Source organism: Hyposmocoma kahamanoa, unplaced genomic scaffold (assembly GCF_003589595.1).
Source record: "Hyposmocoma kahamanoa isolate Upper Pololo Valley unplaced genomic scaffold, ASM358959v1 220, whole genome shotgun sequence".
Lineage (NCBI taxonomy): Eukaryota > Metazoa > Arthropoda > Insecta > Lepidoptera > Cosmopterigidae > Hyposmocoma > Hyposmocoma kahamanoa.
Genome location: NW_020653740.1, coordinates 1,536,606 through 1,550,826, shown reverse-complemented (window position 1 = coordinate 1,550,826; position 14,221 = coordinate 1,536,606). Strand labels below are relative to the sequence as shown.

At 35.1% G+C, this 14,221-nt stretch overlaps 2 protein-coding genes across 2 annotated transcripts in view; both read right to left on the bottom strand.

Moving 5' to 3' along the window:
- LOC113228047 (regulating synaptic membrane exocytosis protein 1) overlaps positions 1-14,221 on the bottom strand; it is a 145,552-nt gene that overhangs the window by 63,043 nt on the left and 68,288 nt on the right. Inside the window, exon 3 of the mRNA XM_026461186.1 lies at positions 4,384-4,595. Within this exon, the coding sequence (XP_026316971.1) occupies positions 4,384-4,419 (36 nt within the window). The 5' untranslated portion in view covers positions 4,420-4,595. The remainder of the gene's footprint in view (positions 1-4,383; positions 4,596-14,221) is intronic.
- On the bottom strand, positions 8,361-10,462 carry LOC113227852 (transcription initiation factor IIA subunit 1). The gene has a single exon (XM_026460915.1). The coding sequence runs from the start codon at positions 10,244-10,246 to the stop codon at positions 9,263-9,265; it is 984 nt and encodes a 327-aa protein (XP_026316700.1). The 5' UTR covers positions 10,247-10,462; the 3' UTR covers positions 8,361-9,262.

The window sequence follows — 14,221 nt, the reverse complement described above, 5'->3', positions numbered from 1 at the left end:
TCTCCTCCCCCGGTGTTCCTCTTACCCCATCTGACCTTATATTTGGTGGTTATTTAGATAATATATATAAACATAAATTTTATCATGAATTATTCCGTAAATAAAACGAGTTCATCGTTGATTTTCATCCATATGTGGGTACATATAACAGTTTTACTGTTGTGAAAGATAACTGAAGTGAAAGGCGAAGAAACAACCATGTGACATGTGATCAGGGAAAATACGTAATAAAAGAAGTATCTACCTATTTGAATAAGCTTTTGTGCAAAATTGCATGCATGTGGCTCCGAGTTGAAAGCGTTGCGTTTAAAATGCACGCTTTAATAATTTCACCTAGACGCGAGTGGCTTCTATGTGTTAATAGAACCGTTAAAGTGGGACGCCATCATTGCAAACTCGGGCCCCTTTCAGCGGCCACCACTCGATTCCCGCCACTCCCGCACTTTCTGACTAACTCCCCATTTTCAGCCAATACTTATTTGCGAAAAAGTCCTGCAAATTTGAAAGGAATTGAATAAGCTCTGTATTACCTTCTGTTTATTTTAAGCTTATTAAAATAGCAAGGTTTCGCAAACGTTCCATGTTTTTGGAAATTTTGTATTGAGATGAGTAATTAATTATATTGGCACGGTTGGAAAAATCGCAATCGCATTGCTTTTATCATTATAACTAAATTAACATATTATATATTACAACTACAACTATTACATATTAACTTCCAATAGTGCATAATAATGACGTGTAATGCTCATGAGACTACCTCTATAAAACGCTTTACTCAAAGAATACAATTTCCTTATTGACCTCTACCGAGGTCACCAATCACATAAAGAGGGGATTAAATAGGAAAATCGATACGAACTGGCAACGCGGGAAGCACGGAAAAAGCCGTTATTTATATATTGCGACACTGTTGCACTGAACCACCTGCAAGTAATTGCCGACTCTAATTTATAACCCTTGTAACCCTTTATTCACACAGCCCCAGGGATCTGCGGGTCTTCCCTTTACAAAGTAACTTAGTTTCGTCGGAAAAGGGAAACCTTTAGTAACAGCGTTATTGTACATGAGTAGTTGCAAAATTTACTACATTATTGACTCTTTATTCCATAGAAATTGACAATGTATACTGCTAATCAATAGGTATGATTGTCTGCACATTAGAAAATATTATATAATACTCGTACCCATGTAATGAGTCGACAAAAAGCTATGGACTGTTTAATCGATAATTGTTAGATATTATTGTTATGCAAAATAAAAAATATACTATTATGTAGCTTAAAGGAGTACTCATCAAGGTATATCAAAACAAAAACAATTTGGCAAAAGTATTTTCCTCAAGCGTTAAATTGTGTTTTCCTTCATAAATTATCTTCTGGGTGGTGATGCCACAAAATCCATCTCATAAACAAGGTCTATTTTTATTCATTTCAATGGAGATTTTTTGTCAAATTTAATTTTAATTTAATTTAATGGGTTGCGAAGAGTGTGCAAATATGGTTTGCCCGACTTAACGTAAGATATGCAAATATTTATCATCTTATTAAAAAGTAAAAACTCTAGAAAGTTAAATTTCTGATAAACGGACTTAAAAGTGAGTGTTATTTATTTAGCGATGTGGATAGAGCTACTTTACTGAACCTTCCTAGCCATTACATTAAATAAAAAAATGACTGAATTCAATATGCACTTTTATAAAAATCATTTTAAAAAGCATTTTTAGTTCATTATCATAAATTGTTACTTTGTACCCATTATTTATGCAAGAAGAAACTAAGGAAATTAAAGAGGCAGATTGTACCTGATATATAGTGATACCATTTGAATTGTATGTTTTAAAAATCATACATCCAACATTGTTCTGAATGTTGAGTTTCTAGTATGGAGTGCACGAACGGAGCCTTCCCGCTCGACGAATCATTCGAGAGCGACATAAAGCGTGAGATACTGCTGTAGGGCTAGCACGATAGGGCGCGACTTGCGCGAGAGCGACATAGTAGCGCGAGATATTGCTATTATCTATGGGTGTCGCGCAAGTCGCGCCCAATCGTGCTAGCTTTACTGTTCTCGTATAGAGATCCCGCGCTTTATGTCGTTCCCGCGCAAGTTGCGCCCTGTCGGCTGCTAGGCCTACTAGCAACAATCGGCGAGTACCTTATGCCAATTGACAAATCCTTGTACCACAATGGTAAGCATTACCTCTATGGTACTGTCATAATGAACTATTAAAAAATGTAATTAATAGACTTCTGTAGGGTTGGCACGACAGGGCGCTACTTCCACGAGAGCGACTCTGTCGCTCCCGCGATAGTCGTGCCCTGTCGTGCTAGCCCTACTGGAAGATGCTTAGAGTTGAGCCACTTTATGAAGTTGACAAATTAATCATACTATTTACGGTGGATTGGAAACTTCCAGAAAGGTAAGTTTAGTGAAATTACAATTGCAAATGCACCTAGATATTTGCCTAGTCTGACTAATATTTTGTCATTTATCGTGTTGGGGTTGATCTTACTCAGTGTACTTTTGTATTTGTATGATTTGCTTAAACTTTGTACATTAGTTCTTCTATGGCATGGTTAATAGATTTTTAAAACTACTGAAACGGTGTATGTGTATTGTGTTATTCTGTATTTAGTATATAATCTACATACATTATAATAATACCTAGGGTTATATCACAAACAGTTTGCTGTAGGTACCTTAGTGGAAATAGTAGAAAAAGCTCGCACCACCTGTAAACGTACATATGTGGAAAGTTAAATGTTTTGTTTTATGGAATCTCGTTGGCGGGCGTGAAGCCGTGAAAAAATATTGTTTTGATGAGAAAGAAAGATGTTTCCGCTCGGCGGAGCGTTAATTCATCTCGTGAAAACACTAGTGAGCGCCGCCCGCTACCGTGCCGCGCCCGACACTCACCTGCCTTCCAGATAAGCACTTGCGGAAAAGTGGAACGATACGGAATTCACGAAGGCATTATTAATGCGAAAACTGTTTTGCATTTGCCCATTATGTAACACGTGCAGCTGTGACACCGAATCTTGCTCGCACCGAATCAAGACTCATTCTTTTATTTAGTTATATCTATTTCAAAAACACAGCTATACTCGTGTCATTGATACTTCGAACCCTTTTTTTTTAAATAAATAAATAAATATTAGGCATATCACATACGATTGCTCTAATCTCAAAGTAACCTTTGAAAACTAACCTTGTAAAACTTGCGTTATGGATATAGGAAACAACGATGGTACCACAAACACTCGGGTAGAGACCCGAGACAATATAGAAAAGTAAATTTTCTACACTGACCTGGCCGGGGATCAAACCTGGGCCGTCAGAGATGGCGACACCATGAAAACCGGTGTGCAAGCCACTTGACCACGGAGGCCGTAAAAAAATACACAGTTTCAAATTTAAATAAAAAGTTGTTTTGCATTGCAGTGTTTTAATAAATTTTATGCGTCCGAGGTAAGTCGCCGGAGATATTAAGATGGGAGAGCTAAATTAAATTAAAATGTCGTTTCATAAAAATGTTATGAAACTGCTTTTGGTCTCATAATTGGTTGCACCGTCTCCAACCGCTGGTGTTGAAATAAAAAGTGGCGCACAATTGTTTCTTATTTGTCTGAGTTAAAAGCCTGAAATTGCAAGAAAAGTAGAAAGCTGTAAGCTTCGCTTTGTGCCGTTATAATTCGCCCTGAGCTGTTTGTTATATATACACGTATTCGTAACTCAAAAATGGAATTAATAATTTCAAGAAATCTTTTGTTAATCAAAAGGTTTGAAAAGATTTTGTATGTTTTGTAGCACGACGTTTTCACATACAGGTACTGCTTTAAACATTATACTAAGCTTTAGAATATGGGCTGCTCCGCAGGGAATTAATAAAGGCGCGGATAAAAAAATCAAAACAGCGGCCCGCGCTTGAGTACATTTAAGGTATAATGCAGCCTTAGTATAAATTTATTAAACAATTGTATTAATGAGTGGCTCTCCTTTTTGCTTGTTTGCTGAAACAGAATTACGCCCTATTTCAAAAGTAATTATCAATGTGTCCCTTGGAATTAGACGCTTTGTATATTTTATTACATTATAAAGCAGTTAAATCGTTTAAATCTCATAGAATACGTAGCATTAGTTTTATTTGGACAACATCTTGTAAGGTAACTCTATTACAAATCAACAATAAACAAGGTAAATCTATAACAAGCAGGATGAATTTTGCGAAAATACCTTTTCACTTCTCAGACAAAATCAATTGTTTCAATGAATCAATTTTTTATCGATTTGCAAATACAACCAAACCAACTTAACTCTAAAAATACTGTGAATAAATGTGCTTCGATATTTTCGCAAAAGCATATGAATGTTTAAACTTACCTTCTTCATGAAGGACATAACATTAGTAGGCAACATGGTGGCTTTTATTGTCTGCTATTCACACACTCACATGATCACTATACATCACTGAATCACATAAGAAGTCGACACAATACGTCTACCGCTTCAGTCAGGGATCAGAACCGTACCTCCAAAACTCGACATTTTGCACAAATTTACCCCACGACTTCTTTTAGGTCCTAGTAGTTCATCTGTAACAAAGAAGAGATATATTTTAATATAAACTAATGAAACACTAAATTGCTAGTTTGAAGAACCCGCGGTAATTGATTCATACAGTCAGCGTAGGTGTGGAAAATAAATAGGGGATGTATGGTAGAGCTTGATAGAGCAGCGTTCGAAGCCCCGACCGCTCTGTCGGAAAAGCTGAGTGGAAATGAACAGAGCTATAAGCATTCAACAGGTTACTACTTTGTTCAGCTTATCGTCTTCTTTTTTATACAATACATGGCTTGCGAACAGGAGACCATAAATAAGTTAAATAATGCCTTCGATTACAAAGGAGAGTAAACAAGTACGGCAGAGAGTTAGGTATTCTAAATTTACATGAAGTTACTAGATACCTAGATTTTTTTATTATTATTTTATATATTGGAACAGTTTTCATGACAAGGGTAAATAAGAAATTACCTTAACAATAACCTATCTCATCTAACACGATTATTAGTGATTTTTTTTTCTTTCACTTGCTTGCTCAATTAAAGTTACAGTTGGAGTTACTTATTTAAAATCCGTCCTTGCATAATTCCAAACACTTATCTCTTACTTTACTACTTACTAGATTATCTAGAAGTAAGTACACTAGATGGTCATGAATTCTTAAATGGTAGATAATATATTATACGCTCAAAGCCGCAAACCTTTGTGCTAAAGGATATGAAACTTACTGGCTTTGTAGAGATGCTCGTAGGCATAAATACAAAGGAACGGTAAGAAATATTTTAATACGATATGAGAAGATATAGTTAGCGGTAATTTTAGGTGCTTTTAGTACATTTTGACTGGGTATGTAACTTATAACGTTGAAAATAAACAGATAAATGAATTTGAAAAGTGACTTCTTAAATAGTTGACTACAAACATATGCTACGTATAGAGTATTATAGCTTTCCTTACGTAAATGTGGTGGAATACCAATAGAACTAGATTACTCCTCACGACATTTGGTTTAGGAAGTAAAATATGAAAATAAGTCATTGAAATTGAGTCAGCTCTCTGTATTCGCGAGGCGAGAAATTGCATCCGCAGACGAAATCGATACCCTGTATCTAGATGGATACTGTCGCATACAAGGCGAAGAGTTATTCGGCTTCATTCGATTTCGTCATGTATAAAGTTAGTTAAAAACTTTATAATATTTTATAGGTATAAATTGAGGTACGTACCTACCTACATAAATATTTTAAACATGCAGAACAAGCGTATTTTAGTAAACATTTTACGTCAACTTCTTCAATAAGAAATATAGTAGTTTATATGTTGTTACGAATATAAATGTAAATAGTAGCTAAAATATTAATAAAAAGCGAAAATAACAACAAGAAGTATTTCTACTTAAAAATTTACATAATTATTGATGTTGAAAAAACCTTCAGGTAGAGATTTTTTGAGCGAATATTCTGCGCTCAAGAATAATATTAACCTTATTCAATATCTATAAAGCGTTATTTCCGCATGCCTAGTCTGAAGGCAGCCTTGCCCGTGCCTCGAACAAAGCGAGAGAAGTAAATTACGTAGGTAAACATTTTACCAAGACATTGAGTGTAATATTAAATCGTGCGAGTAAGTCGATTACTGGCTATCTTGCGCGGCCCGCTGCGCCGGATTACAGTGAATAATTGCATATGGCTCGCTCTCTCTACAAAGTTCTACGTATATTTATCTCGTACCAACACTTTATCTTGGTCTAGGTATACAACAAAGATCGCGACGAATAGAGTTTATGATTATTTTTAATACGAGACTAGAGAGAACATCGATTCGCGAACTGCATGAGTTCATAGCCTTACAGACGCCAACATTACCTATACCTATATATTTTATGCACTTCTTAAAATGTTTATTTTCGGACCCCAAAACTTTGTACCTAATAATTATGTAAACGTATTAACTAGAAAGTATAACTGTTTTTATCGAAGTTATGCTATAAAAATCATATCTTAAATCGTTACTGCACTGTCAAAAGCGTTATTCACTGATAAAAAAATTCTTATCTATTGAGAGGTCCACCAATCGTGATTACGAATGTGCGACAGTGCATACAATAACTTTAATAACCTAAACATAAGCAAACTGTATGAACGTACTAATGGGTTGTATATACGCCTAACTAGGCACTGAATAAATAGGTGCTTCTATGAACTAGAACATGGATAATTGTGATTACATTTTATAATAATATAGCGAAACAAAAATTTTGAATCATTATAAACTGACATTATGCCGACACGACACCCGAATCCATTCCCGATACTTGCACGTCTCGCGCTACCACTGTTACAGAATCCAGTAATAAAAATCAATGACTGTAGAAAGTCGTTGAATACTGATTTGTCAATGGTTCGCAATAATGGAAATAGCAAATTGAGCGTACGTACTTTCCAACTTACTATTGTACTGGTAAATAAGGCAGATTTAGTTGTAGATTCCATTGGAGTAGAATTTTTTTTGAAAATTAAATGCTTATAATAAAATGCTGATCATGCACTGAACAAATTTGTAACATATTAGAATAAAAACACTGTCTTGCAAAATTTTTTATTTATAGTTACAATTTCTGTCAAACTTTTCCACCATTAAGGGATTAAAACAAACCATAAGTAACTTAAAACTGAGAAGTAACTAAGTAGTTAAACTGCAGTATTGTACACCAAAGTTAATCTAGCCAGTTTAGGTTTTCACACTAGATATGTCATACGTATCAAATTTTGAACTGGCTTTGTTTCACTCAGTCTAAAAATAAACAACATTCACTGTTCATATCACAATATTAAATAACTTAGTGACAAAAGTGTTCACCGATAAATTATTTGTGCAGAAAAGACATTTTTGAGACATTTTATTTTTAAAGAATGAAATACATATGTTATCTGCACAAACATCATAATACAGCGAGAATTGAAAAACTAAACATATCAATCAAGAAAGGAGAAACCAGTGATCTGAAATCTTCAGTGGGAAATAACAATAAAAGAAATAATTTTAAATTAATTACCTATACATTATAAAATTCATATCCCTAAGACAAATAACAGATTGTATTGGAAAACTAAGTGAGACCATCTTTGTAGACCACTACACATTTTAAATTTGGGCTCACATATCACTGTACACTGTAATTTCCTGCTATTCAGCTTCACTAAAATGATTATCGATATAAAGACTGTAACCGTTAAGTGTCTCCAGGCAGATTATTGCATCAACATAAGACATTAAAATACATTCAACTGACACCAAAATCTGTTGAGTCCTGTGTAAAGTGCCTTACTACTGTTTTAATGGAGAACTGTCATTCAAACCAAATCTTAGCTTTAACTATTCTCATACATTTACTATAAATATAATAAATTGAAATATAATAATATTTTTGTACAAACTAATTATACATATTTAATGAAAGGTATTAGAATATTTTAAATTTATATCATAACCAGGTTCCCTATTAAACATTTTTGTAATATTATAGTTCTTATTTAGGAAACTAGTGATGTCATTTTATTCACTATGGAACAACTGTCAATCAATATATCTTTCATTGTTCTCAACTGAGTACTCCCGTAGTCCAACTTACCAACACCGGTTAATGTCCTATTAGAGCTTAGCGAAAATTTTTTTTTTGTTTCGTTTTTTTTTCTTTCAACTGTGACATTGGCAAAATCATCAGTTCTCATATTGATGGAGCCATAAAAATAAAAAGTGAGGTGACAATATGATCACCTGGCGTCATATTATAAATATTTTACCATATATGTGGGTTATGCATAAGAAATACACAGATATTTTTTTATATTATAAAGACTCGATAAATATGTATGACAAACATGTTTTGAAAAATTATACAAGTGATTCTTATATAAGGCATATTCCAGTTTTATGGCACTAGAGATGTGTAGGTTAAGATTTGCTATTATCATACTATGTACTTGGGATGCATGTTATATGGTTTAGTGAAGCTAAAATAGCAATTACATGAGTTTATAACATACATATTAGATTTATTATAACTAACATCCAAGCTCATATATCAACGATTATTACTATTTCATTGAACTGACACCATCAATTTGGTATTCCTCAATGAGTTTCCATAAGTCATCATTACAAACATTGACTTTAATCTGAAATTACTGACATTTTATCGTAAAACTTCAATATGACATTCTCATTAAGGACGTGGTCAAATTAGAAAATGTTACATGCATAATAAACACAACAGTGTCCTTACACATAAATGTGTTAATTACAATGACTTACTTTCTTTTACCAAAACATTACAATAACTAACTCGGATTGGCAGAAAGAGGGAAGTATAGTAGTGAATACAGCAGATATGGACAATGTTACCATAGCAAATAGATTAAACCTTTTATCTACTCTGCTTACCAATCTTGCAATATATGAATATATGAAACATATCATAAATAATACAGTACAGCAATTAATTGCACTTTGAACATAAATAATTCACATTTCACAATTAATTAAATCCAGACTAAAGTCAATATTGTGTACATGTTGTTAATAGAATTGAGATATCAATTCTCAATATCCCCAGAATGGTGCCTATATTTTGCAGTCCAGACACATCAAAGCAATGTCTTTGAAAACACAACATTATCTACAGCAGTGGACAAATGATTCACCACTCTGCATCACCATTTGCTTTTTGAAAGACGTAATCCTTTCCGGACAGATTCATAATACCATCTTTTAGGTAGAACTTCCACTTATTCCGGCTGCGTGTAATCTTGTCATACTGGCATACAACAACATTATCAGTGTCAAACATGTCACCTGGCTCCTCATCCGAAACATCGTCACCAGAATTAAGAGGTTCCTCCTCCGCACCGCCACTGTCATCTCTCTCCTCTTCCTCTTCTTCAGCTCTTTCATCGGGAGATTCATCATCCTCATCATCATCTCCTGCTCCATCTTCTGAGCCATCCCCAACATTAGAACCTTCATCATCAGAAGAATCTAATGCTCCGTCTAAAGAGAACGGAGCTGCACCACTGCGGCCACCCCCGCCACCATCAAATTCACTTTGTTGTCCAGCTAGAGCAGAGTTTATGTGTTGCTGAAGAAGTGTTGCAGCTAATGGCTGGGGCAGTGATATTGTGGCATTGATGATGGGTCCTGTAAGAACCTGGTGCAGCTTATTGCCATTCAGAGCAGAAGCAGGAATTTGAATAGTAAATGATCGAGGCTGTGACCCGGGAACACCAGGCTGAGCTGGCAGTGTCAATTGCACAGGCACCTTGTTGTTTGGGTCCATTATTGGATGTGGATGTGACCCTTGCATATTTGCTGGTGCGCCATGTTCTACGCCCGAGTTTTGGCTGGAACTTTGTTGCGCAAGATGAGCATCATTTCTTTTGGGTAAAACATTATTACCGTTTGTTTTTTGGAAGTTCTGCAGCACTGGTGGTGGAGGCATCGTTGGTTCGGGTTGCGGCGGGTCCATGGCCCCACTCGACTGCAGTTTCGTTTTCCATAACGATTTGAGCTCTTGAAGTACCTGTTCGTCAACTCCATCGTCAAGGAAACAGTCCCTTACGCTTGATATCACATCGTCCACAACTGTATTGTACAGTTTGATTACTGACAATTGACTCATCGTCATCTTGCCGATTTTAGAATTTTATTTGAATACAATTGCACTAATTGAAGTTTCGTAGGAAAAGTTTAAGTAAAAGATAGTTCAAAGCAAAAGTGCGTATCGACTTTCGTGTTCACGTCTCATCTCAATGGCAAGCAGCACTAGAGATTACACAGCCATTACGAACCAAGTAAACATAATATTAGGTTTACTAAACAACGGACACCAGCTACTCGCTCACAATGCAACGTAAGCTATTATTTCACGTCAACTCCATTATCAGAACAAACTCCACGAAAATATTTTACATAAATTTTGACAAATGACCAATAAAACATAACCTACAAAAATCGGAATTTGCCAGATGAAAAATTGTCTGTGGTCTATAGAACGACGCATGCGCTGTTGCAGCTTAGAGCTACCGCGCCCGTATTGCTGTCGCACTAGCCAACGATTTCGAGTTTGCGCAGCACTGTCGCGTCCTTCAAATTGATTTTAGGTACAATGGCAGAAAATGTACATTGGACGAGAGAAGAATAGGCTGTATCATTTTTTTTCATGGATTTAAATAATAAATTTATGCACTTTAGAAATTTGAAAACAAACATTAAAAACAATTAGCAACACTTGATAGTCTTTTTGCCTATGGATTATTTACGTTCCAATTCACATCGTTTAATCGAGTAGAAGATAAACTACATCTAAAAATGTAGATGATAAAAGGAACGTACAAAAATTGTAGATTCAAATAGGGCAGTATTAATTAATATTTCGCTTTTTTAAATATAAAAAATAATATTAATAAAAATGTGAGCACGTACCTATTATAATACATTACTACGTAAATCTAACCATTTTTATATTCGTATGTAATCGGTGCATACAAGAGAAGTGTGGGTAACGGCTATTCGCGTGTACGATCGATACGTATCAGAATGCCATCCATTCTCTGAAGATATGATTATAGTTTACCTTATTTTAAATCGGCACCGCCCATATTCACGTTAAACACTAAGAGGTAGCTTATTGACTAGGTATTTATAATATAATAGGAATATTATAAGAACCTATTTTTTAAAATACCGTGGTCACCATGTGGTCACTCATCAGTCATCACATAGCTTCCAGTTTTGAATACAACCTACTTGTAGGTTATTTCCACGAATCAATATATTGCAGCTCTTCAATGTCTTTGTTCAGCAATGGAATTACCATAAGCTGTTGTATTTAGAAGTCAGATTTCTTCTAAAATGCCTTGTTCGCCGCTGAAATTTTTACCCTGACAAAGGAATGTTAATTAATGCAATATTATAATGGTATGTAATACCAAATAAATCAATTTGCAAAACCTAAAGGTAGTTGGGTAGGTAGTTGTTATGTCACTGCAATTTCCACCGATCATATCGATAAGTGAAATGGGTAAAGGAAGGAAATCTCGGGTGGCCAAGTTGCTCTCGACGGTCAACCTTTTAGAATGAATTGTTAGATGTTCGCGTGTCGTTGTATACCAAAAGAGCATTCAAGTAGCACCGGATCAGTCCATTGTTTGTACATACTAACTTATGTATCTAAGTATTTGTAAACCTACTCACAGAAAGGTAAAAGATTATTTTGTAATTGCTCATTCATCCAACACAGGTGTTTCTTCTGCATTTGACCTTTACATTCTCATGTGTTTTTTTTCTAAAAATTAGGTAGGTAGTGTTTATGCGCTACACAAAATACTTTCGATGGACGCCAGAGTTCTATATGTAGGTATAACCATGTAGCGTTTGATTGCTTTGGAAGAATTATTGTATCTTTAAAGTTATCTTTACAAATTATGATAATGTTATTTTATTTAAATTTTTATTGAATTGACATTCAATTATTTTTTTGTGAAATTATTCCACTAGTTTATTATAATTATTTATTTTATTTTTTTTAATAATAATAATAACGCACACACTCATAGCCCCGCACTAGGGAAACCTTGTATCGCGGGTATCATGGACACACTTAGGCAACCACAAATTACACCCAAACTCACGAGAAAAATAAATATTAAAGCCGGGAGAAATAATTTCTCCCGGCTACGGGAATCGAACCCAGGAACTCTGCGTGACAGTTCGGCATGATAACCATTCGGCAATGGCAGATAATAGATTGATGTAGCGTCGAATCTCGAAGAATTTATTTTCGATCTCTTTATTTAGGAAATAAATAATTTGTTAATATTTGAAAGTTCATTTTAATAAGTTTTTTAATTTTTGAAAACTTACGAACGAACTTATACTCACAACTCGAATGTCATTACTCGCCGGAAGCGACGCGGTGGTTGAGTAAACGGAAATGGAACGTTGAATGACAGGCGTGTAGCTTACCATCAGGCCTTAGAGGATGGAAAAGGCGCACAACTTGTTCGTCCCGTCACTTGATATTATAAAAAAATGTACCCGTACATACCGTTCGTAGCGGAAATATTTGTTCTCCAGCCGGCGACATGAAAATTACTACTTATATGAGCTGTCACTGTCTTTGCATGTCACGTACTTCTCATCAACACAGAACCCGTGTTCACGTCTACTTACGTTTAGCGGCACTTTATCAAACTTTTATATTTCGTTATGTACATAAACGTCATCATCACAGCACTCATAGATTATCATATAATTATTTCTAGTAATTCTATTTTTTCGCCTATCTAAAAGTTCACATTATTGGAGGTTACGAGGTTTACGAATTTACCCAAAGTGATGTAGTTACAAAATAGTTCTTATTGCTATTGTTGGAGCATTATAAAGTAGCTGCTTTAAGTAAGCTATTTACTACTGCTATACGTATTTAGTAACGTAAAGCCAACCGACGAGCGGAAAGCCAGGGATCTGTGCGACTTTACAAAGGGCAGCAAGCTAGACTTATAGCCATGGTTGAATGAGAAAAAGAATAAAATACATCTCCGTCTATAAATCTCTAGAATTACGATTTTTCTTTATTTTATTTATTCTATTGCCGCTCTCATATAATATTTTGCGTAGACACAATTTTGAAACCAATAACACAATTAACACGGATGTGCTGCCATAGCAAAGTAATTGAATATATTTAATGTAAGATGATGAAATGTGTGATGTGAATGATTTCTATTCACAGTCAGTACACTATCTACCTTTATACTATACGAGCCCTATACCCCACCTACGGTGGGGTCGGGCTCGGCCTGCGACTCTGGTCGCTTTCACATGATGGCGTGTGCTTATGCGCTTCGGCGGCACAATGATTAGTACTATGGGCGCTTGATGAGAAAGTTCCATTCGATCCCTTATTTGAGTCAATTTATGAAAAAAACATTTTTAAGTCGGTCATGGTTTTAAATTATCGTTGCTCTGGTACTCATAGTCCAGGAAATTCCCTAGTTTGAGACTAGAAATTTGAAGTGATTGTCTGGCATTTTTTCCCTAAATACTTCTCTTTTTGGCATAGTTTCCAATAAAAAAGAATCTAACAGAGAGACGGTGGAGATACAACAACGCTATAAGTTGTATAAGTAAATAATATATTATTTCCACTACATCGGGAAATATGCCTTACATTTTGAACAATTGTGAAATCTAGTTCCCGTATACTAACTACCTACGTAAGGTGGCATGGCGTGCGGACGCTTCGCCCTTCGCTACACCTCGGCACTTATGACTTTCTTTAATGGCGGCTACATTGATAAATAGCAAAAAGTAAATTTTGACTTCAAATTATTATTAAACACCCATAAAGAACACCTCATGGCGATTTTCAGTAGAATTAGAGCAAAATTTTATCATCCGCTAAAAAAGTTTGTAAAGCAGCCATACTGAAAAATGGCGAAAAATTAATTTTGACCGGAAGTTATTATTAAACACCCATAGAGACTCCTTCACATGCCGATTTTTAATCGAATTAGAGTAAATTTTCATCTGCCGCCAAAAAACACTTCTATGGCAACCATATTGAAAAATGGCGAAAAACCGATTTTTATCGCAAATT